The sequence below is a fragment of the Drosophila nasuta genome, chromosome 3 (genome assembly GCF_023558535.2).
Source record: "Drosophila nasuta strain 15112-1781.00 chromosome 3, ASM2355853v1, whole genome shotgun sequence".
NCBI classification, from domain to species: Eukaryota; Metazoa; Arthropoda; class Insecta; order Diptera; family Drosophilidae; genus Drosophila; species Drosophila nasuta.
Genome location: NC_083457.1, coordinates 49,774,389 through 49,802,384, shown reverse-complemented (window position 1 = coordinate 49,802,384; position 27,996 = coordinate 49,774,389). Strand labels below are relative to the sequence as shown.

At 37.9% G+C, this 27,996-nt stretch overlaps 2 protein-coding genes across 2 annotated transcripts in view; one reads left to right on the top strand and one right to left on the bottom strand.

The window, feature by feature from the left end:
- Positions 1-27,996, top strand: part of LOC132789082 (mucin-2) — a 126,633-nt gene that overhangs the window by 41,009 nt on the left and 57,628 nt on the right. The window lies entirely within an intron of this gene.
- On the bottom strand, positions 17,715-18,418 carry LOC132793076 (uncharacterized). The gene is made up of 3 exons (XM_060802734.1): positions 18,363-18,418; positions 18,145-18,297; positions 17,715-18,080 (listed from the first exon to the last, which is right to left on the bottom strand). The coding sequence occupies exons 1-3, from the start codon at positions 18,384-18,386 to the stop codon at positions 17,739-17,741; spliced, it is 519 nt and encodes a 172-aa protein (XP_060658717.1). The 5' UTR covers positions 18,387-18,418; the 3' UTR covers positions 17,715-17,738.

Sequence of the window (27,996 nt, the reverse complement as noted above, 5' to 3'; positions counted from 1 at the left end):
ATTCCATGTATTATAATTAAATTTATATTGAGTCTAGAACCGCAATTCAATAACTGTTTGTGTAATTATCGGCATTTTGCACACTTGGCAAAATATGCAACAACAAAAAATTGAAAGTGATTTGCATTACATCACTCAATTAGAGGCGCCTAATAGCCTTGCCCCAACACACACACACACACACACACCAATATTAATACATACACAACAACATACACAACACTCTCGTAAATCTAGCATAGAGAGTCGTTAGACAAATGCAAAAATTCAAATTCAAATCGAAACCGAAAATGAAAATGAAAACGAGCTGAGCTCAACTCAACTCAACTCAGTTCAGTTCAGCTTAGCTCATTGATCAAATTTTGATTGACATGTCGAGTGGTTTTGCTTGCTCTTTTTGGGTTTTTTGCTCTATTAAGCAAATTTGTTTGGCATTTTATGGCTCTGATTGTCTGCTTATGTATGTGTGTGTGTGTGTGTGTGTTTGGCTGTGTGTGGTGTTGTGTCCAATAATTTGATCATTAACGACAATTAGTGCAAAAAAAAAATAAGAGAGAAAAATCTGAAATTCGTTTTGACAGCTCAACGAATATTCGCATTGTGGTTTTGCTATTCAAAATTGAACTTAATTGCGCGCAAAATTTTTCTGAGCCGCTTGCAGAGTAAACATTTACGAATTTCAAATACTGCAAAGCCGAAGCCAAGCCAAGCAGACAACTGAGCGACAGCTACATAGATACATAGATATTGATACAGAAACAGAAATTCAAATACCAAAAGCCATTATGAAATATGATATGACATGGAAACTGTAATGGGAGCTGCTTGCTTGCTTGCTTGTCTGTCAGGTGCTTGGGTGTCATTTGATAGCTACCAAGTTGTCTGTCTGCTCTACATATACATTCACTCATTTCGCAAGAGGGTCAGCTTGAACTTTGCCACCTAGATACACTCGAGCATCAATGACACAAAGCAACGGAAGTATTACCTTTTTTTCGTATCTTTCGATGCTCCCACTCGATAAGTGGATGATATACGAGTAAGACCGAAATTTGTGTGTTGTGAGCGCAGCAGCTGACAAGGTCGGCGGACAATGGAAATTATGGTCAAATGTTAGCCAAAACAGTTTCACTCATGTAACAGGAAGTCTCAAATTTGACCAAAGTTCTCAAGCTATCTTAAGTTCAAGCGTCTACACACCAATTGATTTAACTATACACTGAAAAAAATCAGTTTCTAAAATCAGGAGCAATCATATTAAAAAATTTGTTTTTAATATAAGATACAAATGAATAAGAGAATGTGTCTATTAAAAATAAAATAGTAAACGACATAATTTACATAATCAATAAAATATATTATAATAGTTTTTTGTCTAATAAGATTTGTGATCTTAAAAGATTATGATTTTTTTTTTGAAAATTTCTTAAAATAAATTTGTGTTTTAAATCTTCAAGATTTTCATTTTCTTGGCACGCATTTTAGAACACAATTTTTAGTTTCTTCTTCGTAAATTTAGAACATTTTTTTCAGTGTATTTATTTATGTGCATACCTTGCATATATTTATAACTATCTGTGACTCAGTTGATTTGTGTCGGGCTTAAGTTATTTTTATGACTAGGCTGCACGCGTTGCCAATTTAATTGCCGTTGACTAAAAAATAAAAAGAATTGCAAAAAATTTAAATGTATTTTTCGCACAAAAAATTCGCTCATGTCGTGCGTGTGTCTCTCGATCTCCGGCTGTGTGTGTGTGCGTTGATGTTGTTTTCGCTTTCAGTTTCGGCGGGCTGTTAATGTGTTTTTGTGTTGCCAGCAAGTATGAGATTTATTTAAATGCATTAAACTTTAGAGGTCAACTTCCTTTCACTGGCGACGTGTTGGCGTCGTCGACGACGTCGTGATAACGGTCTCAGTCTCAGTCTCGATCTCCGTCTCCATCTCCAATCTGTAATTTAGTCTCTCGAAATTCTGCCTGTCTCATTCCTCATCTTCTGAGGCAGCTTTTGTTGTTTTTTTGTTTCATTTTGCGTGAAATTCTCATACCAAATCAGCCACGAAATGTGACAAGTGACAAGTGGTGCATTGTATTTCAATGTCATATTGTTGTTGTGCGTGTTTCAACCTTTTATTTGCATACCTTATGCCATGTTGTTGTTTTTGCTGTTGTCTTGTAACCGTAATTTTCCATACGAGCTGCTGAAATACGCACACGAAAAAAACAAGGCAAACGGTAGCCAAAAACGAAAAAAAAAAAAATATTGAATGCGTAAGAAAATAAAACGCTCGTCGGCAAGTTCATTTAAATTGAAATCCTGCACACATCCAAGCAGGATACAGTATAAGGACTTTTCTCTTGGCTTTTGGTGTGTGCGTGTGTGTGTGTGTGTGGCATATTTACATAGTCGTTGTCAATTTTATGGCTCAGCCGAGGCAGACGCCAGAAATGAACAAATGAATGAACGAAGGCGAAGACCATGTCAAAAAAGTAACTGCATAAAAGTTCCTTGTAAATTTAATAAACTTTTATAGATGCATGTGTGTGTGTTGTCGACCCGCACGACAACGACATGAAGTACAAAGGAGTCGAATCCTGTGCAGAGAGAGCAGCTGGCATTAATGCGTGGCCTGTCCTCAACTTGGGCCCTCAGCCCTCTTCACCCGCTCTTCATTCAATATTGTTGATGGGTTCCTTTCTCGCTGCTCTTGCTGCTGCCTGGCATCGAGTGATTGCTCCGTGGGGTGCACTTTGAGAGTGCGCAACGAGCAGAGAAAACAAAGCAAAAAATACATATATAAATAAATATACATACATATATAAACTTTTATTGTATCCGCATTTGATTGTCACACGACGTCGCGACGCTTTCCTTTTTGCCCAAGTCAAAGAACGAGAGGAGTCCTTCTCTCTGTATGTGAGTTTGAAGTCAGAGATTGATACTTGTGGCGAAAGTGATTTATTTACTGGTGAATCTCGCACGTGGACCCGATTCAGATGACCCAAATTGCGCCAAATGGCCAACTCATGACAATTTGATAATAAAACAGATGCTGCCTCGGCTTCGACTGCCTTGCCACACAATTGTTTGCTGCTGCCACAAATGATTGCAACTTGGGAAAATGATTGCTTCGCTCCCTTCTTCGGAGCAATTCAAAGTTTGCATTGATTTGCATTGAAATGCATTTTACAGCAGCAACTACATATATTTTTTTTTTTTTTACTTTTTTCTTTGCTGTTGACAGCCAAATGAAAAGTTTTTCGCAGTCCAGTCACAGATGCGACCCATAACTACAACAATACACTGGGAGAAGAGCAGCAGCATGCATAAAAATAAATGTATTGATTTTGTCGTTTTTGGGCAAATAATAAATAAAAAATAGCCAAAACGGCAACAACAGCGGCAACTGTGCACAATTGTTAACCAGGCTAAAAGGAGCGAGCGAGGGAGCGTGGCCAGAAAACCAGTTTGTTGCTTTGTCTGCAGAACTGTGTCTTTCCCATACACACACACACACACACTCACAGGCAACTGAAACCGAAACAGAAAGAGAGCTACACTCTCATGCAACAAATGTACTAATGTAATGCGAAGTTATCGTAGCCATTGTGCGGCAAACGAATGCAATGCACCAACGAAATTGACCCAAACAACAACAACAAAATAAAAGCAACTTGAAGTGTGTGCTGGACTATGTAGATACCCTGTGAGGACGTCTTAGAATAATAATTTGAACACTCTTCTAATAAAGTGTTCTAATTATTATTGTAAAACGTGAGAATAACATTTTAGGTAAACGTGAATTAAGTCTCACCAGAATAGTCCTGGCTTATTTGATATTTTTACTAAAAATGATTATTTTAAAAATAATTTAATTTAAGAATATATTAAAAATATAAATTTTCTTGAAGAAAATGTAATTACAAGTAACCGAAGCAAGTTTAATAAACTATATTTCTTTGCTTATCATTAAGCAGTCACACTACAGCAGTCCTTTTACAGTCACACTATATTAACGCTTAATGACCTCTTCGACTTACGAAATTGCATTTAACAGCCACACTATATTAACTATCTAAATTTGCTAAGCCGATATTTTAATTTTATTTAAGACGTAAATTTGATTTTCGAATACTTTAACTTAGTTAATATTGTGTTACCTTAAAAAAATGACTTAGTTCAAGATTTAACTCATTTAAGAGCCACCAAATATTACATTTAAAATGCAGAAAGCACAACAAATTTAGATGATTAATTCCGACTTCTAGCTCTCATTTGAACTTCATTTAACAGCCGCACTATATTAACTTTTTTTTCAATTAAGGGCCACAAAATATAAACTTGTAAACTGCATAGAATACAAACTTCTATTGCATTATTTTGTGTCGTTTTATGTTTTTTTCATTTGCTGATAGTTAAGCGACATATGCGTAATGACAGTTCAATATATTAGCTGCCACTACAGGGTATTAAAAGTGCTGCAATTACTGTCTTTGATATTCAGCTGGTTAGTTAGTTACTTGGTTGTTTGGTTGGTTGCTTGCTGCCGCTTCTGCTGCCAAGTCCAATGCGCTTCCACGGCCAATTGAAAGCTAAAATTGCATTTTGTGACTGCGACTGGGGAGCGCTTGCAGTTCGCTCGTCTCTCACAGGCTCCGACTGAGCTCAGTCGAGAGTCCAACACACAGTCCCAGAGCCCAGTCTTCGTCCCCGTCCTCGTCATGCCTCCGCATGCAGTTTGAGTGTGCGGATTGTGGCTGCGTGTAGCATTTACCTGCCCTTGCCTCAGTTGGCATTATAACTAAGGCATGCAATTTGTAGCAACACACACACACACGCGCGAAAGAAAAAAGGAAAATGAAAACCCCACAACTAAGCGCTACTGTGGGAGCTGCTCAATTACTATCAAAAGGCAACGCGAGAGCATCGCAAATAATTGATAAAGCATTCTTTCAAATTCCTTCACGACAGAATTGAAATCTATTATTTGCGATAGATAGCAAAGGGCATTCAATTGTCCGTTGCTTAACGCATTGCTCTCCATATTTATATGCATAAAAATGTGGCAAGTCATCGAAGGGTTGTCCCTCTACAACAACAACAACTATAACTACATGCTATCACAATCCATGTTCAGCCGCTCTTTGGAGTGCTTTTGTCGCCTTTTGCTGCCTCCAATTGCTGCCAATTTGTTTGTGGTCTCTCTTTTATGCTTTTGCGTTGTTCCATCTCAACATATAGTATTTTTTTATACTATATATATAGTATTTTTTTTATTCAACTTTGTCTTTTTTTTTGTTGCGTCCTGTCGCTGGCGTTGTCATTTGAGGTCAGTTTAAATGGTTTCCTGTCAGTTGTGGTCTCTTCGGTCTGCCCGCAACAGCCTCAGAGCCCCGACGCTGGCCCCAAAAATGCCCAATGGCAGCTCACCAACGAGTTGGGCCCATCATTTTGCATACGTTGCACAATATTCAATAAAGTATTCATTCATATTTCTCCGAATGGCAGTAGCAATAATTTTGCTTTGCCTTTTTTTTCCGTTTGGTTTCTTCTTGTTTCAGTTGTTGTGGAAATAACTCTCACTACGATATTGGGTTTTAGGTTGCATAAACCTTGCTGCTGTGGCTGCTGCAGGGCTTTGTTATTAATGCAACAATAAAGGTAACATTTGAGACATTTGCAATACGATGGCCTCGGAGCCGCATGCTCCAGTTACCCACACAGAACCGAAGACATCTTGTAAATGGCCTCCAAAAAAAAATGCACAATGAAAAACGACATTTGCAGGCAACGAAGTGGTAACTGTGGCAACTGTGGCTGCAAACGTTGCAAACGCGGCGCATAATTACGCGCATTTTCTTTTGGCATGAAAATGAACACCTCAAGGTGGCATGGCTGCTGTGCATAATGCATAGAGAATTCAATACGAATTCGTAGAGTCCAAAAATGAGAATAAGAATAGAGCTTGCTTGCTGGCAAGTGTGCAACGTCGTCGTCGTCGTCGTGCAGCTCATTTCGTTTTATTTGCAAATTTTATGCCACAAATACCACAAGAATTGCAACAGCAACTGCTGCGGAATGGAGTTGACTGCTGACTGCTGACGCTGACTGTTGATGGTGAGTGACGGCGACGACGAATGTGACACCCCCGGTTAGCTCAAGTGGAAATGTTGCCAGTTGCCACTGCTGCCGCTGGAGAAGCCCTACACATTGCTTCTGCGGCTGCTGTTGCTGCTGTTCTTTTGGGGCCAAGCACTTGAACATGATAGCAGCTTAGTTTTGCGCTGCAAGCCAGCCAAGCGAAGTTGTTGCGAAAATAAGTGGCACATGCGCGCCATAAAATTGCAAATGCCGACAGAAACTGCAACTGCAACAACAGCAACAACTTCAACGACTGCGGCTGCTGCTGGTGCTGCGTTAATGATACGCCTGTCTAGCCAGAGAGCTACCTAGCCTGACATACACAAATGCGCTTGACTTTTAACATCCATATGCGGCTTACGTGGCGTATGCGTAATGCGTGCACTCGCACTCGCACTCGCACTCGCATTCGCATTGTGTGCAGCAGGCGAACAAAAAAAAAACTTTTGCCAACCACAACAACATCGCAAAGCACTCTTCTTGCAACTCTTGAGCCATCCATGGCCGCCAGCTGTGATTCACGATTAGAACTTTTCAACGTTGCATCAGAGTCGATTATAATGCACTTAGTAGCATCACTTTAATTTCAATAAAGCATCTTGCACAAATTGCTCAACAGACACTGGAAAGGTTTATTTGGATAAAGCGAAGAGTAATTTAGGTTAAGAAATTCATTTAAATAAAAGAGAGATTATGCGAAGGAATCAGATGATATAAGAACTAATTTTAAGGTTATCGAAAAAGGAAAAAATAAATTTACATTGAGCTGCACAAGTTAAAATGATTATTATATAAAAATGATATTTCGATAATCACTTTGATTTAATGTACTTCTAAAGTTATGGATAAGAAACGGAATGGAAACTTTTATTTTTGTGAAATTCGTTTTAAAAGCTGCCTTGATTCTTTATTGTATTTTTATAAAATTTGTATTCCCGTTACCCATAGGGTAGAAGGGTATTATAGCTTTGTGGCGACAGGAAATGTATGTAACAGGTAGAAGGAGGCATCTTCGACCCTATAAAGTATATATATTCTTGATCAGCGTCAACAGCCGAGACGATCTAGCCATGTCCGTCTGTCCGTCTGTGTGTCTGTCCGTCTGTCCGTATGAAACACTGGATCTCAGAGACTATAAGAGATAGAGCTATAATTTTTCGACAGCATTTGTTTTGTTTGCACGCAGATCAAGTTTGTTTCGAATGTTTGCCACGCCTCCTTCCGCCCCCTCAAATCAAAAAAATCGCATAACAAGCGTAATTTTAAAGCTACAGTTGCGAATATATGTATATATAATATAGTTGCGAATGCATATATAATAATAACTATAGTAGTTATGATTCCTGAAAAAAAATTATTGAAGTTATTAAAGAAATACTTTTGTATGCACAAAAACGCCTACTTACTAGGGGTCTTAGATGCTTTGGCTGAGAACACTCGACTGTAGCTTTCTTACTTGTTGTAAATGAAACTGACAATTTTGTATATTTTACGATCTATGTAATGTAAAATACGAAATATAGCGTTTTCAAAAAAGCGTTTCTTAATTCAGTCCCAAACTTTATTGTTTTCTATATAGATACTTTTCGTATACTCTAAAATGTTATTGGTCCAATAACTACTAGACAAAAGTTGACTGGTCCATTACTGTCAAACATTTCAAACACATTTTTCAAATGCAATTTCTTCACTTATTTATTTGCTTGTTTATTGACCCGCAAATGTTGTTTTTTTTTAATGCAGCCACTGACAGTTGATGCTCATGCTCTTGCCTCCCATAATGGCACTCTCATTTCATTTCATTTCATTTACGCTGCCCTTTTTTTAAAGCATTTTATTGCGAAAAGGGAAGCGAAGAGATTGCTAACGATGACATTGCCGGTTGGGTTCTATATTTCTAATTTCGCAACCCAATTGTCTGGCGTTGACAGCGCACTGCCGACTGTCGACTCTCGACTCTCGACTGGCGACTGCATAAACAAAATGACATGGCAGCCAATTAATGTCGCAGCATGTCAGGGTCCCATCCTGGGGCATGACTCCTCCCACTCCTTAGTATACTACTCCAGCTACCTACGAGTGACAAACGCTTTGTACAGGGCTCGGGTCTGGTTCTGAGTCTGAGCCTTAACTGTCTCATCATCTTCTATGCCAAATGGGCAATTTGTTGTCGTTATAAGGCGCATTCTGTGCATTTTCATTGTTATTATTGCGCCGCCTTTGCGGCTATCTTTGCTGGCATTTCCTCTTCCTTCCTGCCTTCCCTCCGCATCACTGCAGTTGTATGCATATTAATTTTGATGCTGGCCAAACCCAGAACCCAGAGAATGAAGAGCAGAGCAGACCAGAGCAGAGAGAGAGCATAGAGCGAGGCTAACTGCAAATTTACATGCAACGCGGCCCTTGGCAATCGGCGGACGCGTCTCTAATTTGTAGACTCTTAGCAAAGTATTTCTCTATCTCGCCTCGCTCGTTGGACTGTCTCGGCCTAATGTGTTTGCCCAACCCACCATGCGAGTACGCCCACTGACTGAGAGCGAGGGGAGTTAATTGAGTTCATGTCATGTGCCCAAGTGTGATTATCAGAGTCGAAAAAAAAGATTGCCGATGGCCTTTAACTGTACTGTATGCATTCAAAATAATGTCGGAGAGTTGAGAGCTGCGAGTTGAGAGCTGAGAGCACTTAATATATTGCTGTTCTATTTTTATTTGCACTCCCCTCTTAAATAAGTGAACGAGCGAAGCTTGTCTCTAGAGCACAGCTTAATGGAGCGCAGTGCAGTGCAGTGTAAAGCTAAAAATTTTCTATAAATCTGCACTTATTCCCAAAACAATAAAACGCGCAACAATTGCGCCCATTCGCGCTTAAATATGCAACAGCAACCAACAACCAACAACCAGCAACCAGTCGGAGCAGCCAGCAGCAACTGGAGAAGCTCAGGCAATCCTCCACATTAGAATCGCCATAATTCAGTCGACGGCAGCCGAAAAGCGCTTCAAGAGCTCGGCGAGACTCCGCTAAGCCCACTTTGTAGTCATTTGCCTCGACAACAACAGCTACGTCAGCAACTGCAGCAGCATCAGCAGCGGCAACAATAACGACACAACAACAACAACTGGATGTGGCACAGTGGGCAGCATTGAGCAAATGTATGCCAGCAATTTAGACGACGTCGTTGGCGCGCTTGCTAAATTACCAAAACAAAGGAAGCGATAACTTGCAACAGGACCAAGAGGATGCTGTAAGCGGGGGTAGAGAGAGAGAGGGGTAGTGAACTTGGTGTGTTGTGGGCGTGTGGCGCGCAAAAACACAATAAAACTTATTTACGAGTCACGGCGGGGTGGCCGGATGGCTCCTACGTAGTTCATTGTAATGCACTTAACATGGGAAAGGGGGGCAAAAGGAGCAACGAGACTTTGCCAAGATGCGCGCAAATGATATGCAAAAGAGGGATGAGGGGGTGGTGAGTGGTGGAAGGGCAGCTGTCGGGACTGCTGAAGCAGTTAAAGGGTAAATGAGTGCACAGCGTGAGGCGCATGAATGAAAACGAAACGCAGCGCAAGTGAAGGGCAGGAAATAGAGGAGGGGAATGTGGAGGGTTGGGCAGTCGGAAGCGGTGGCTGGCGTTGGTGGCAGACGAGACAAGAGGCCAAATGGTAATATTAAAAAAAAACTGAATGAAGGGAAACAACTGGCAAGCGCACACACACACACTGAACAAAAAAGCTAAGTGCGCCATTAAATAATTATGGCCATGGAAAAGGGCAAAACGTTAACAATTGCAATAAAAGCAACAAATAAACTAACTACACATTAAATAATTAATCAATTTGTAATGTCATTCCCTGAAATAATTCGCATTCTCTTTCCATTTGCAGGTAAGCTCAAGTGATGACTTCTTAATGCTTAGCTAAGCGGTAAGCCTGTAAATTCTCCACATTACGTATACGCCACTATTAGCGCACGCAATTCAAATTGAAGCACTGATTGCATTTTCGTGCAGTGCAGTCGAAAGTTTCGACGATGTTTCCCTCTTTGTCTGCATTGCTTTCTCACTTGCTCGCGTCACAGTACGTAAAGTTCTCAGTAGTCAGTGAAATTGTTGCTGCTTGTTTATAGTTTCAGTTTCAGTTGCAGTTGCAGTTGCAGTTGCAGTTCTTGCCTATATTATATAGCATTGTTGTTGTCGTCGTCGGGGCCGCATGAAATTTGTGCGAACTCAGCGAGCATCTCCAGCCGTATGCTGCTCGCCACACACACACACACTTACAACTTGGACACCTTATAAGGAAGGGAAGGAGTCGAAGCAGGAGCAGCAAACCGGACTTAAATATTTATGGCTTGCCATACTTTGTGCGATTATTTATGCCTCCCGTTTGTTTGCCAGTCCCCTTCGCATCGTTTCACGTTGCGCGACCAAGGGCAATATGACTCTATATACAATATATATATGGTACATCTGGCTGGCTGGCTGTGTGTATATATGCACATGCAAATTATGCCGCAGGACGACGTTAAGTGAAAAATAGTCGCCGCCGCTCATTAAAATGTTTTATAAAAGACGCCGCGCCACACGTAAACGTCGAGATCGGGCATGTAATGAGTTGTAAACCATCAGCTAACAATTGTCGCATTCTCACTTTCAATGGAACTATCTTAATGGATCGCAATTCTTGATAGATAAAGCAAGCTAAAATTTGTAAATCTAAATAAAAAGTTTATTTATTTAAAATAGACTAATATAACTTTCAGTCAGTTAACTTAAGAAATTATAAATTTAAAATATACTGCTAAAAGTAAGCATCAATTAAATACAATTTCATAGCACTTTAGCTAACAATGGAACTAGCTTAATGGATCGTAATTCTTGATAGATGAAGCAGGCTAAAATTCTTATGGTTAAGTTAGGATTCTATTAAATTTGACATAGATAATTTCAATTGTCGCCTTTTCACATTCAATGAATAACTTAAAGAAGTCTAGCTTAATGCGATGGAGTAAACCTTAGTTCATACATGTAATTGAAATTTAAAAGATCAATACAAATTTTATTAACTTAAAATAGACTGACATTTGGGAGCAGTTGAATATAAGTTCATAAGAGATTAACAATCAATTGTCACTTTCATTGAATTCTTTTCCATGAACTAGCTTAATGTGCCTTAATTTGTGATATTAAAAGTAAGCTACCATTTTACAAAGTTAATGGCTTTATTAAGCAGCAATTAATTATAATTTTGCAGCTGTCTGTCATTGATTTTCATTCAAACACATTTTTTTTTTGCAAGTGAATGTTAAGCTGTGCTAATCCTTGAATTCTGAGAACTCGAGTCCTCTAAGGAATATTTAGGTTGACATTCAAAGTGAAGAGATTTTGTATTAAACGAAATTCGAACAATGTCTTTACAATGTCATGAGTTAACACTTTCCCCAGCGAAATGCTAAACAAATTGCTTAGCAAATTATTAAACGTGAATGTACTCAGTTCTTAAGATTATTAGCATAACATCAAAGTAAGCTAGAACTCATCTAAGATGTGTACAAAGATTTTGCTAGGTGACAGAGCATAAAAAACAAAAGCAGGAACTACACTCGCACACACTTAAAACATATTTTGGCAGTTGTGGTTAGTGTGTGTAACGTGTAACGGGATTTTGGCACGCCAAATTGTAGTTAGGCATCTGGAGCAGACTTTTGGCAGTAACTGTAAACGCTAAGCGGATCGACTAAAGAGAAGTTTTTGCCGCTGCTAATTAGCGGCCACAAAAATGCGACGCATCATGCTCATCATTCGCTACAACTACAAGATATACTATATATATGTATATATAGAGTGAGCGATGGTTACAAGTATATCGCTTGTTATTATAGCGCCTCGTTCGTCACCTCCCCTGTGTTCGGCTTACCCCCCTCTGTGTGTGTGTGTGTGTGTGTGTGGCAGTTTTTCGTCAAGTTGACTGTGGTTAATTAGCAAGCAATATTGAGCGTTAATGCGAAATAAATCGCAGCAGCAAACAGCAGAACAGAAAAACCTCGGCAAAAACTGTGAAAAGTAGAAGAAGCAGCTGAAGATGAGAAAGGGCAGCAGCTGGAGAAGAAGAAGAAGAAGCAGCAGAAGAAGTCGCTCACTTAATTATGTTGACGTTTATGGCAAAAGGCGAGCCACAGCTAGAGTTGAGCATAACGACACCCCCACACACACAAACACTCGCACACACACAAGCAGACAGCGAGAACCCAACGGTAATAATTATTAATGATGACTTTTAGTTTACAAGCTAATTATTTGTTACTGTTACTGGCTGGCGAGACCAAAAATGCCTCGCGGCCAATTTTGAAGATACACACTCAATTTTGGCAGCGAGACAACAACAACATCAACAACAACAAAAAGAAGCGAAGACATCGTCGATGGCATTGGCATTGGCGACTTTCGCCTTTGATATCATTTTAATTAATTTATTATAGCCATATCGTTGTCAGCTTTTGATGTCTTACTAATAGCACATTCTGTGTACATTTTGCATATTAATTTCTGCAGCTTATGCAATCAGCAAAACAGCAATCAAGAGAGCAAACTTTATGCCAAAGTCAAGTCACAACTTGTTTCGAGTTTCTATCGATTGTTGTGTGTACTTTGATAGATCTTTTGTCGGGTCAACTGCAGAATATTTGTTGAAAATGGCCAAAACATACTAAATGCCGTTATAATTGCCATATTGCTATCTAGCCATATGTAAATTTTATAAGCCGCTTAGACCGCAACAACAAAAAGCGCAGACAAGAAGCTAAACAAACAAATACAACTAAATGAATGAGTCTGTTGAACCATTTCCATATGAATATGCAATAACAACAGCAACATTTACAACAACAAATTTTACACAAAACAAAAAAACAACAGAAGACACCCACATAAAAACTAAAGTTGGCCATAAATTAGACACGACCCCAAGCAAGAAAAAAACACAAAAAAAAAGAGATTTCCAAATCGATTTGAAATTGGGTCAAAAGAATTGCGCAGACGTAACGCCAACGGAAATAAAGTGCGAATAAATTGAATAAATATAAATAAAAAAAGGTTTTTGAAGCGAATTAAAAATACACCAACTGAAGAAGTGTGGCAATTTTTTGTGTCTTTAGTTTATTGTTATTTAAACACTTGAGTCATTAAGAGGGCCAGAGAATGACGAAGATTGTATTCATAACATTCTTTTTTACTCAAAGTCCATGTACTATAATTTCTTTGCTGTATAGAATTATCTTTTCATATTTTAATTTCAACAATTCGACAAGCTTTGCTTTAGTCAAAAACATATTGAAGTATTTTGTAAACTCCCTTTGACACTAATTTTCTTACAAAAGACAAACAAATAGCATATAAATGCAAATCCGAAATATCATTTCAAACATGTCAAAAAAACAACACAAAAAAAGTGCTAATCAATTGGCCATCCGACAGCGATCAGTGTGTGACGAAATGGATATTGTTTTTATTTTTATTTGGCTTTGCATTTGCTATTAACAATTACGCAAACAAATACACGATGACAACGCGGCGACAACAACAAATGACAACAACAACAATGGGCCACAAGCTTTTTGCAGACGGACGACACCAAAGTGCGTGGGAAGAAACACAAAAAACAAACCCAAAACAAAACAACAATGTGGACAAAAGGTAAAACAAAAAAACAGTAGCAAAAATATAACAAGACTAAAGAGGAAAAAAAAACAACATCAAAATAAAAAAAAAAGAGTACATTCAACGACAACTTCAGCGAAGAAATATTACAAAATTACAGTAACAACGATGACGGCAAATTAGATGCAGCACACACAGAAATTAAATAAAAATGCAATTAAAATGCACAGCGACCTGTGCAGAAAAGAAGAAAACCAAGCGGAGGGTGAGGGACTCGCTCACGTTGGGAATAATTAAAAACATTTTTTTTCTTTTTTTCTTTTTTTGTGTGTGTGACACAAAACAAAAGCGAAAGTGTTGAAATATTTATGCAGAAAATGCACAAAAAAAAAACACAACAGAAACAGAAACAACAGAAATAAAAAGCGAGCAACGACAATAACAGCAGCAAAGGTAGCAAACGGCAAGTGTCACCAGCCAACCAACAACAACCATAACAACAACAACAGCACCGAAAACTTAACAACTACAAACAGTCACAACATCGACCAACGACAATGACTGCCGCAACAACAGCAACAACCACGACAACAACGACAACGATATCCAATCGCCGCAGCAGCAACAACAAGTCGCATTTTTATTCGCATTTTTCAGAGCCAACCAGCTGTGCAGTATTATCTTTTTCTATGCCCGAGGGTTGCCTCCAAACTTTGCTTTAAGGCATTCAACAAACATAAGCTTGATGACTAATTTATAAGAAAAATGCTTCAAAGCACAGCATTCGCTGGTTGCAATTACTTTGTAAGCTTTCTTCCAAAAAAATATTAAATTTGGTTTGAGTTGTTTTAGGAAATTTTTTAAATATTTCATATATTCATTTTTAAAGTTTTAAAAATAAGCTATGCAAAATTGAGTTATATTGCCACAAAATTAAATATTTCCTGTTTGGCATTTCTTAACAAGTTTTCTATCTTCAAAAAAATATAAATTTTGATTTAAGTTGTCTAAAGAAATTTTCTGTTGAAAGCAATTACATTTGGAATTGGTAATATTTTATGACTTATTGCATTTAAAATAATGTATTTCACAATAAAGCATTCGAAAGAAGCAATTTCTTTACACGTTTTCAATACCACAAAAAGTTTTCGATAAATATCATTTTTAATTAGAGTTGTCTAAAGACAATTTCTGCTGATAGCAACCTCTATTTTATTTTTCAATATTTTTTGTCCAATTATTGACTTGAGAATAACCCAAAAAATTTACAGTTTAAAAACTTTCAAGTAAAGCAACAAAAGCAAAAAACCTAGTTGATATTTTGTTCACAAATTTTCTACAATAAAAAATTTATATTGTTTAATATATGATTTTTTAAATATTTAAAATCTTAATATTGACCAAAAATATACCAAACAAATTTAAGTTAAAGTTTTGTTGTTGACTTAAAAATAAGGCAAGCAAAACTGAGTTACAATACTTAAAAATTCATTCCGAATAAGTTTTCAATCTAAAGAGTCTTTTCAATTTGTAGTATTTCACCTTTTATTATTGCATGTAAAAAGCAAAAAGCTTTAACAAGTTTGAAAATAATAGTAATTTTTTTTTGTGAACATCCACTTTAAATAGTTTGTCTACTAAGTGCACTTTTTACAACTTAATAATGCAGCACGCATATATTATTTCTCAAACACTTTAAGTGTTTGAAAAGAAAATATTTACGTTGTTGATGTTTACAGACAAATAGTGTATAATTGTGTTTGTCTGAGTTTTGAGCATTTGTATGTTAAACGTTGCATGAATTGTGCGACTAATTTTCGCCTTTATTTGGCCGTCGTTGTTATTGCTGTTGTTGCTGTTGGTGTTGCTGTTGGCGCATGCGCCACCGCCAGCAATTGCAGCTGTTGTCGTTGCTATTGTTGTTGCAGTTGCTGTTTGTCTGCCGATTGTCTGGCCTGAACCTCCGTTGTTGTTGTTGTTGTCATTTGGAAGTAATTAAAATGGAAATTGCATTCGCAGTTGGCCAGACGAAACAATGCGATGAACGAGTGTATTCATTGCTGTTGCTGTGGCTGTTACTGTTGCTGTTGTTGTGTATTCACATAACGAATGCTGAGGATGCTGGCAGTTCACAGCCGTTGGCTCAGTTAAATGCGCTAATAACTTTATTCACTTGGCTTTTGCTGTTGTTGTTGTTGTTGTTGTTGTTACTGCTGGCACGTTGGCGATGTTGCTGCTGGCATTGCAACATTTTGCCTCAGATTTCTATCAGCAACAACAGACAGTAGAAGTGGCAGCAGCAGCAGCAGCAACCGACTTGAGACAATCGCGCGGAAATTGCAAATGAAGTTGTTGTTGTGGATGTTGCTGTTGTCGCTTATTATCAAACATTACTTTTATTGTCGGAGCCAACCAACAACAACTACTGAATAACTGAACAACTGAACTGAACTTTTATGTGGCAACTAAATAAGTTTTCTACTACGTCACATGCCACGCAGAGTTCATGCGTGTGAAGGGCAAACAAAGCTCTTATCTAATGCTGTAATGTTAACCAACGCCGTACTCTTCCACTTGGTGTGAATTTTACGGCAGCAACAGTAACAGCAACAGCAACAATAGCAATAACAATAACGATGACGATGTCCGGCAGAAAAAAGACAAAATTACCGCATTTTCATGGCGGTTTAATTTAATTTTGAATTGTAAGCAACAAACAAATACCATAAAAAACGTGACGTGATGGAAAAGGGGAAATCTGGAGAGGGTTTTTTTGTCTTAGGCATAAAGTTGCTCAAATGCGCTACAAATAAACTTTATTGTAGACTTGCCATAAACAGCATTGTTTTTAACTAATAGTATGATCCATTTGGTCCCACAAATTTGGGTCAACATGGGAAATTCGAGAAGTTTTATGTGCTGGAACATGCAAGTTTTTGAAAACTTTTCAAACTCATGAGGAAGTACAAATGAAATGAACTCTTATATTGTTATTAACGTTAAAGATAGTCAGAAATTCTTGAATCGTTTTAATTAAATTCTTCTGCTCGTGTTGTCAGGCAATCAACAAGCCATCAATGTTAACGGTTCTATCATGTTTGGTGCCGGCACAAAAACATATGTATCTGGCCATTAAAGTCTCAATGAATGGGCCAGCTAGCAAAGCAACAAAGCAGAGAAGCAGCTGGAATTATTTATTAATAAACATAAAGAAAGCAACAACAAAATGCTTATGCTCCGTACTATAATAAATACTGCAGGCTTCCTCTTTTTCGCTTCTCTCTGTTCAGCCAGAGCTGACTAACTGACGGCATGCCAATTAAAATTCAAGTCGCATTGCCGCTTAATGTCATAATTATGAGCCAACTAAAGAGATTTACGTATTTTGTTTCATAACTTTGGCCCGGAACCTGAGCCAGGTCCAAACCCAAACCCATACCCTGCTCTGCCTTTGTGCGTGTCTTTTTGGCCAAAAAGTTGTTGTCTGACATCGATTATATTATGCGCAGATTGCTGGCCAAGGAGGAAGATGGACAGTGACAGTTGGCACGTCAACTTCTGGGCGTGAAATACAAAAGCAAAAATGCGATGCGTATAAATAAATATTAATAATTAAAACATCATGCAAGTCGCAGGCACGTAACAGAAATAATAAATTTAATTAGGCAAATTAGCGGCAGAAATTAATAAAACATATATGTATACGTGAAACGCACAGGCAAAAAAAAAAGATAGTTATGAAACAATTGCAACCGCACAAAAAGGCAATTATTCAATTATCAAAGACAACAAGCGAAATGTACAAATAAAAATATCAAAATCAAATGAACCATTTATTTCTTGTTTTCCCAGCAGTTACAGCAAAAAAACAAAATATATTTAATGTGTTAAAACATCAAGTTTGAATTAATTTATTTATTTTGGGAGCAAAACAAATTTTCATGATAATATTTATGGTAAAACCCTTGATGTCACCTTGGCAACAACTTCAACTCCCCATTCGAAATCATGAGTAAATGTGAATACCAATTTGTATACACCTTCGGGCATTATCTGTGGCATCTTTTTAATGTCAATCACACAGTTCCTGAACTCATAGTGTTTCTGGGGAATTTTACCATCAACAAACTCACTGCTTTTCAGTAAATTCGAACAGTGTCCTACCGTGGAATAAAATAAATCATCCCAATACTTTTCGATCATTTCTTTAAAGGTCGTTTTGGGAATTGAATACGGTATTGGTTTGAATTCATCGGCATTTCCATGTGCACTGCGATAAATTTGCAGCTCAACCTGATAATTATTAAACTTTAACTTTAACTTCAACACATTTAAGAAAGGATTACAAAGTAAATACCACATCATCGTCCTTATGCTCGAACATCACGTAAATGTCCATGCCACCGCTTATATCATTTTTTTTTGAATGTTCGACTCTTGTATCAATCTTCAATTTGCTCTCGTCATTGCTGTACGAAGTGAGGGATATAAGCTCATACTTCCAATTAGCCTTAATGAATTAAGGAAGTAGTTTAAGCAATTACTATAAAATTGTTAATATTTCTAAACACTTACACTCTCTGATATTTTAAAGAACATCAAAAGCAACGACCACAAAAGTGACTGGCAAATCATTTTTAATGCTATTTAGCAAAATCGCAATAAATTCGCGCCCTTTATATAGATGCACCAAATCACTGATGTAAGCTTATCTCAAATCGAATAACACTAACAATAATTTAGCTGCAGTCAACACGCCATTTTTGTGTTTAATAATTAATAACAATTACTTGTTTTTAGATTTTTCGTTTGTTGTTGCAGAATATTACCTAATATTTATATACTTGGTTAGTACAAATCACCAGGAATGCGATTGTAAAATATTAAAGAACAGGTTGTAAATTTCTCATTGCATACTTTTGCGCGCAATTGCATTTGCAATTGGGACAACGGGTCGCATTAAATTTAAATACGCTTGAACATACGGCAGCTGCATTTAAAAGGCAAAAAGCCAATTGACCTGATGATTATGTCACGCATACACATACATAAAAACACATATGGCTCAGGTTCAGAAATTTAATCAAATGAAAGCTAGAGGCAATTATGCTTTAAATACAATTAATTAATCATGAAAACACACATACACACACAAGCACATAGAGTTATTTATCCACAGCAACTATGTTGTTATTTCAAGCGAGCAGAGTTGGCATATATATTTTTCTTTTTGTGTTATTGTTTTTGTTGTTATTTGGTATTGTTGTTATACCCGCTAGCCATAGGACAAAAGGGTATTATAGCTTTGACTTGCAGAAAGAAGATTCTCCTAAAAAAGTATAGCGCCAACATTGCAGACCACATAGCCTCCTCTTCATTTGGTTGACATTTATATTTTGAATGCAATAGTATATTTATATACCAAATAAAGCCTTCAGTATAATCTAGTATTCTTCATTTTATATATTTTAAGAATAATACCGATTCTATTTATATTGAATTCTTTAAAATATTTTGCATGCATAGTATATCGATATACCAAATACTGTATTTGGTATCTTTAAACATTTTTTCGATATACATACTATATTGACATATTTTAAGAATATTATTAATCTGGCACATTTTAATTGCAATACTACTATATCGATATAACAAATAAAGACTTCGTTAAAGTATAGTATTTTTCGGTTTAAATTAGATACTATATATGTATATCGATATACCAAATATAGTCTTCAATAAAATATATTATTTGTCGGTGTAAATTTCAAATATTTGAAGAATAATATCAATCTTGGATATTTTGTACTACTACGGTATATTTTCTACGTAATAGTATATAAATATACTAAATGCGGTATTTAGTATATTTTAGGAAAAGGGAGCAGGTATTTCAAAGTGGAGCACACTCTTTTTTCTTTCTTCCCCGTTTTGCTCTTGTTGCTGTTGTTGTTGTGGATGTTGCTGGTGCGGCTGTTGGGCTTGTGCCGCAATATTAACATATCCTGCGTGTTTAAGTAACGCATAAAATTATATCCTGATTGAATTGACCAGCATCGAGCTGCCATCGGAATCGCCGTTGTCGTTGCCGTTGCCACTGACGTTGCCGTTGCCGGCGACAGTGCACGTAAAATATGCGAATACCAATAAAGTTGGCAACGCAACGCAATGTTGCTGCTGCTGCTTTTGCTGTTGCTGTGGAGCGGCTTTGGCAACGAGCAACTGCGGACATTATTGCTGCCTTTTGCAACTTTATTGTTGTTTTTGTTGTTGCTGTTTCTGTTGTTATTGTTTCTGTGTCGTTGCCGCGTTAAAATGCGCGCCCACGCACATAAATCACGTGCCTGAATCTCTGCAGCTGCTTGCGTGTGTGTTGGTGTGTGTGTGTGCGTGGTAAACGGAAAATCAGCAGACACCGTTGCTGGCTTGTGTGTGTGTGCTGTGTATTAACGGCCTATCGGCTGCTGCATATCCGACTGGACACCGGCTTCAGTTCAGTTTTATTATTATTGTTGTTGTTGCTGTTGCTGTTGTCGCTGTTGCTCTTGTCGTTTGTTGCTCTTTCTGTTGGCTGTCGTTAGTGCTGTTGCTCTCATTGTTATTGTTGCTGTTGTTGTTGTCGCCGTGCACACGTGTCAATGACAGCAGAGGACACATTTTCAGTGTCGTGTTTAATTAGACTTGGCCCAAGGGTGCACACAGTCCAACAGTCCCAACAGTCGAGGGAAACAACTGAAGCTCTACTCGATCCATAGTGCTACGTTATTCATGGCACTAACACACACAGATACACATTCACTCTCAGTGGTGGCCACAAACGAGTGTACTCACCGTTGTATACCCTCAAGGAGCTGAGAGATAATTCCACTGGGTGTTTTTAAGCATGTGGCGAAAGCAACAATAAATTGCTAGCATTTATTGTACTATTAAGCTGCAGTTATTATTTTTGAGTGCGAACAATTTAGAGAGTAAACCATTTGAAGAGAGCTGAATATTTTGTAATCTTATTATAATTTAGTATTAAACTTATAGTTACATTAAATAAAACCAAAATCTTTCCCTTATAAATCTTATTTATTTTAGTAGCAACCAAATTCAAGTGTAGGTTTATCACTAATGAATTTGATTCTTAGTATTCAAAGTGATTTGAAGATAAAATAATAATATTTAAATCCCTAAATAAAATCAAAGGTTTTGTTTTAGTATTTATAATGCGTCAAAAGCAATATAATAAAATATATAAACATTATTTCCCTAAAAATGTTTAGAAATCAAACCATTTAGATTTAAAAGCAAAATAACATAATATGTAGCAGAACATTAAATTGAAGTTTCACACTTTCTATTTATGTATAAATCTTTTAAATATATTTTATACTTGCTCAATAAATATAATTTAACTTACAAGCAAAAGTTTTGCCTTTATCAAATTTGTCGTTTGTGTTCGGAAATTTATTTTTTTTTTTAGCTTTAACTTTTCTCTTCTTTTCAACTCTTAAACCATGCGTTCTTAAAAGTGGAAATTGTTTTTACTTATTTCTACTTAAGTGTTCACAATGCCTTTATATTTTTGGTGAAAGAAAAGTCGCTCTTTAAGAACTGTTTGTAAACAGTTTTTTGAATATTTTATACAATATTTTATGATTGTACTGTATTGTATTATTCAGTTGTAATTATTATCCTTTTGAAAATCCGAAGTTTAACTAAAAGTAATTGCTTGACTATAAGCCAATTTACTAGAGAATTACAGCGTATTTGCCAGCCTATAATATTTCGTCGCAATACTTTTGTTTTTCCTCTTCAAGCTCAGACTTATTTGCAGAGTGAAAGCGTATAATCACTGCAAGGTCTCTGCACTGTTTCGCATATTACGCGAAGGGCATTTTTGTGGCAACCTTACTATGTATGTAAGCGCGACAGGTGAGAGAGTAATATATATGTACATATAGTTCGTGCATATGGAAAATATAGTATTTATGTGGGTTGACACATGATTTTACAGCAATTAAGTGCTGTTTGTAGTTGCCACGGGTGCAGCAGTTGCAGCAACTCAATTGTTTATTTGCGCTGTTCGTGGTGGTGTTGATTTACCGTTGCTCGTTGCGTGTGCTATAATTAAACTAAAAACAAAACTAACAAAATGTGAAACCACAAATGGGCGTATTTTATTAATAAATTGCGCGGTAAGTGGCGTGATTTGTTTGGGCCAACGCCTCGGGCATTGCGCATACGTCGCGTGTGACAGACCCGATTATATAGCGAACATTTTTTTTGCGCCAGCGACCAAATGGGCAAGTTGTGCTTGCACATTGCTTATCATTTAAAACGCATAAGTGGCCAAGTCAAGTCAAGCCACAGCCTATCTAGCGTTGATGGGCCCTTAAAGCGCCAGACAAATCAAGCAGAGCAGCAACAGGAGAAGGAGGAGGAGGAAGCAGCGAAGGTGAGGTGAGGTGAGGAGGAAGCAAACGCAGTCAGTCAATGGGAAGCAGACGCACATCGCAATCCCAGGCAAAGTCAAGAGTGCTGCCAATAGGCGAACGAACGCAATGCACAGCAACAACATCGTTGACAATCCCCATTCTCCTCTCTCTCTCTCGAATTTCTGTGTCTTCTTCAGGCTTGGTCTCATTCCCAGTACAACTTCTGGCTCGACCCAACTGCCATTTGCCATATGCCATATCCCAGAACGACGCATGCCGCGCTCTGTCATATGCGCAAATTAGTCGTTAGTCAACGTTTGGAGCTCACGATGGCTCGGCGCTCGCGAGAGTTTAATGACTTTGGCGTTAGATGCTCTCTACCATCGCATCGCTTCGCATTCCCTCTTTTCATTCCCATTCCCCTTCCTCGTTATCGTCGTTGTCGTTGTCGTTGATGAGGCGCACGATAATGGCCCATGATGGTCGCGTTCTTGTCAAAGTCAACGCAAAATGGCAACACATCAGCGGCGCAGAACGGGGAATTGTGGGACAGTCATAGGCTTAAGCCTTGCCTGCAGCCAGCAGCAGCATCATGCACTTCAATGCACATCCATAGTTCCGGCATGTACATAAATATAGCATAATTAGCATGTCGCTGCCATTCGCTCTCTCTCTCTGCCTCACTCTCTCGGTCTCTCTTTGTCTTTCTCCAAGTCACAACATAATGTCAACGCTTAGGCTTATGGGTTCCTTGACTCTCGCATAGAGAGTTGGCCTGGCCTGAGTTCATTTAATTTCACTTTGGCAGCCAGGTGAATCTTCATCTTCATCTCCATCTCCGTCTCCGTCTCTATTTCCATTTTACATTTGTGCATTGCCAACTCGTATCTCAATTTCAGCTGCATCTTTCGCATACGATGATGCAATCATCTCCTGCTGAATTAAGACCAAGTTTTATATGCGTTTTTCTTTTTTGCAACTTTTGCCCATCTAATGAGCTTGTAATGCGTATGTGAGCTAATGAATTTGCTTAGGCAAAGGCCATTCATGTTTATCCAGGCAACATAATCTTATTTGACATCGTTTGCAACTTGCTCCCAGCTAATTGACAACACTTCTGTATGTGTGTGTGTGTGCTGCGGCTGCCACATGAGACTTGACTTCACTTTCTTTCGGTGACAAAACTAAAACCAAAAATCTGATCTCATGTAATTTGTGTAGCAAGAGCATCTAAGCGGTAACTGTAGCAGTATCTCTAGATGTATCTCTGTATCTCCATCTCCATCTCCATCTGTATCTGTATCTGCAGCAGTTTTCACTTTCTATGCTGCAAAATGTTGCCATGGCGACACTTGCTATGAAAGTGCATTTCTTTTCGTTTTATTTTGATTTTTTTCTGTGTTGTGTTAGCCAAGTTGAAGTGTCGTTAACCCAATTTGAAAGCATTTGGGCAAGAGCCATGCAAATGCAACTCCAACGTCTCGTACACCGTTTTTTTTTTCTCTTCTTTTTTGGTGCAGTCGGTGTATGTGTGCTTTGCTTTGCTTTTGGCATTGTGGCACGGAGACAGGTTGCAACTTTTGCTTTCGCTGGCCAAAGCCAAATAACCAAAGCCAAACAAAACAAAAGCAAACCAGTTCAGCGCAGTTCAGTTCGCCAAAAACAAAACAAAACAAAAAAAACACAGTTTGTTAACAGCCAACAGTTAACAGGCCTGGCTAACAGCACTTGCTCTTGTTGTTGTTTCATCTATTTTTGTTCGATTGCAGCATAGCAAAAAAAGAAACAAATCAATAGGAAAGCTACATTCGAGTTTACTTGGCTGGGAGATATCCGGTACACAATTTTAAGAAGCATAAAACTCTGCATACCACAAAAATACTAGAATATAGATTGACCAGTTTTTGGTACATTGATTTACTATTACTGTCCAAAATATACCTTAAAGTATACAATATACCATAATGTCAAAAATACTATGAAAGCTCCATTCGAGTGTGCTCGACTGTGAGATACCTGGTGCCCATATTTAATAAGCGCAAAACAGTGCAGTATTATTCTTAAGGTGTATCAACTTTATATATCACAATAATACTAAAATATACATAAAGATATTTATATTATATTGATGTACCATTACAGTGTAAAATATACCAAAAAGTACAAAATATACTGTATACAAATATACCATAGACTACAAAATACTGGTACCCAATTTCAAAAAGCGTAAAATACTGTGTACCGCAAAAATACTAGAATATAGATTGACCAGTTTTTGGTACATTGATTTAATCTTACTGTGCAAAATATACCATAAAGTTCACAATATACAATAATATTAGAAATACCATGAAAACTCCATTCGAGTGTGCTCGACTGTGAGATACCTGGTACCCATATTTAATTTGCGCAACACAGTGCAGTATTATTCTTAAAGTATACCAACTTTATATACCACAAAAATACTAAAACATACCTATAGATGTTTATATTCTATTGATGTACAATGACAGTGTAAAATATACCAAAAAGTACAAAATATACTATATACAAATATACCATAGACTACAAAATACACCAAATTGTTAACCAAAACAATTGACAAAGACAAACAGACAGACATGACTATATACATCATTCGGCGGATGATGCGTATCAAGAATACAGTCATATATGCTTTGTGGAGTCGAAGAAAGCTTATTCTGACAGTTACATAAATTTGCTATAGAACACCTATGAGTAGCGGGTATAAAAGCAAAAACGAGTGAGATGGCGACGCTGAGTCAATTGCCAGGTTTACAGTAGCCAAGTGTACTGTAATGCCGTGTAGTGCAGTGTAGTTTTCGTTGCCATCTAATGACGTTGCTTTTGCAGCATGTTGCACCAATTAGCCGAGCCGAGTAGTCGAGGCTAGGCTCACTTTGGCTTTGACTTATGGCCCCAGCTCGGCAATTAAGTTGGTAATTTTATCATGAACTTTGCATCTCTCTCTTTCTGCATTTGGTCAAGTGCAGAAGCAGCCACACATACAGTATAAGAGAGACAGGGAGCGACTTAAAGAGCGAGAGAGCAAGCACTCAAAGATTTAGTTTTGCCTTAAAAATTTCCAACTTATGAGCTATAATTGCTCTGCACTCTCTCTGCTTGGAGGGGGCTTTGCCTTGCCTTGCAATCCTTCATGCTGCGTTGTCTGTATTCTCGACTTGCAACCGCACGAAATTGTTGCAAATTGTTTACTGCAATTTATCTTGGCCAAATATTTACGTAAAATGGCGAACACAGACGAACACACATACAAGCAATATTATTGCTGGCAAATTTATGTAAAACAAAAAATAGAATTTCGAACGCAATATCAACAGCAAAATGCTCTCTTCTTCCTCGCTCTCAGTTATCTGCATGCAATTAAGATGTAGGCGTATCATATACGATACGATATGTGTCACTTTGGTCTAGACTTGATCATAAATAATGTATAGCCAAGCAACAGCTTGCCGCTCGACCAGAGTCAATTGCCCCACTGTGCCCCATTGCATTGGCCAGGGACTGAACATTGGGCCCTTTGCTCTGCCGCCTGCTGTTAGGCAACAAATTTTGCAGCTATTTCCAATGCACTCGGACCACTTGAATGTTGAATCAGTTGCAAATTGCAATGCGTCGGTCAAGCGCACCCCAATGGGGGCTAAAAATCTGTGAAGCACACTTCATGCACTTGGCCCAGTTCAACGAAAAGACCAAAAAAAAGCGAAACGAAACGAAACGAACGCAAATGGATGCAAATGCTTTAAGCATACATTTTGACCCCAAACAGTAAAAGGATAATGCAAAAAGCCATTCGAAGAAGCTAACGAATTTTTCAATAATTTATTTCAATTTTCCAAATATAGAGCATCTGTGATTCGTTGTAAGAGATTGAGGCTCAAAAAAAGTTGCTTGTTTTATTTAAATGTTTGCGGCAGGTGCATTTTGTGGATGCCGCACTTAAAGCGCATGGCAATTTCCAGCAAAAGTGTAAAATAAATTGGCAAATATATGTATAAGCGAAAAGCAAAAATGAAATTGATATGCAGCTATTGCTAGAGGGTAGTTTTCGGCAGGGGGAGAGGAGGAGGTGGAGCGGACGTTCGGTCTGAGGTAGTTGGCTTCGAGGACATTGCCTTTTGTGTATGTGTGTGTGTGTGTGTGTGCGAGAGAGTGCAATTTTTGAGTTGATTTTTGCCAATTTGCGCCAGCTGAGCATGTTGCAACAAAATATCAAGAGCCATTTTTAGTGGCTGGCAAATGTCAAAAAAGTCACAACGATGTTTGCTTAAAACGTTAAGCACTGCCAATAAATTCTGTCTCAATCAATAAGGCAAGCACGGCAGAGGGTCGGTAGTGAGGGGAGTGAGGGGAGAGTGGGGACAGATGCTGGCTGAATAGAAGCATTCGCACAGCACGTATCCATGCCAGATACAGATGCACACAAACGCTACGACGCTGGCATTAGATAAATTCTCTCTGCTCAGCACTGCACACAGAAATATAGAGTCGGAGTGCGGGAAGAGGAGGGAGAGTTGAGGAAGAGACACGGGCAATGCGTGCCAAACTGACAGCCAACTCAATTGGTATAAAAATACGAAATTTACACAAATATGCGCTGCGTCGTCGTCGTCGTCTTCGTCGTCGTCTGCAAACTAGCCAATTCCTGCTGCTACTTCTGCTCTTGGCCACGGCTATGTCGAGCCTGTCAAACGCGTATCTTATCTTCATTTGCCAACAGGCCAGGCCAGACAGACAGACACAAACACAGAGGGGAAGCGACTCGCAGCGTCGCATTGAACTCAAATCTACTCGTAACAAGTAAGAATGCCACAGTTCAGTGTACTCGACTGTTAGATACCGGATACCCATTGTGTATAAAAGCAAAACAGAGCGGTATTATTCATAAAATATACCAAATTAATATAACACAAGAATACTAAATTGATACCAAAGGCTATGTTTGCCATATTGATATAGAACTACATTCTAAATATACTTTTGAATAAAAGCAAAACTGTGCGGTATTACTTTTAAAATATACAAAATTAATATACGATAAAAGCACAAATATACCAAAAGCAATATTTGGTATACTAATATTGTACTACATTCAAAATATTCTTTTAAATAAAAGCAAAACAGTGCGGTATTACTTTTAAAAAATACCAATTTAATATACTACAAAAATGATAAAAGTATACCATATATCATATTTAATATATTAATATTCTACGCTCAATATACCATAGAGAGGAAAATATATCAGATTATCAGCCAAAGCAACTATAACCCTAAGAAAGTATGAATTTTTGACCCATACAAAAGTATTTCTTAAATAATCACTAAAACTTTTAACTGATCGCAACCAAATTTTTAGGAATCATATTATTACATGTAGGAAAATTTTCTTAGCACTCGATTTTGATCTATTTTCGGGACAGACAGACAAGCATGGCTATAACGTCTCGGCGGTTGACGCTCCCTGTATATATATTCTTTATTGGGTCGGAAATGCCTCCTTCTGCCTTATACATACATTTCCTGGAGACCCAAAGTTATAATACCCTTCTAGTCTACGGGTAGCGGGTATAAAAATGCTGCGAGTACTCGCACTCGCACTCGCACTCGTATTTGTATCTCTGTTAGCTGTATTCTGTTGCTGTTGCTTCGTTTTGGCCTTCTTCTATTAGCTGTCGGCCTTTTGTAACTTGTCCGAAATCATTTGGGCTATTTAACTTTTAAGACTAATTAATTACGAA

Excerpts from the sequence above, each read along its gene's own strand:
- LOC132793076 (XM_060802734.1), bottom strand. The coding sequence starts at position 18,386 with ATGTTCTTTAAAATATCAGAGAGT. Across the intron at positions 18,298-18,362 it reads TCTTTAAAATATCAGAGAGT|GCTAATTGGAAGTATGAGCT; the intron begins GTAAGTGTTTAG and ends TAATTCATTAAG. Across the intron at positions 18,081-18,144 it reads AGCATAAGGACGATGATGTG|GTTGAGCTGCAAATTTATCG; the intron begins GTATTTACTTTG and ends AATAATTATCAG.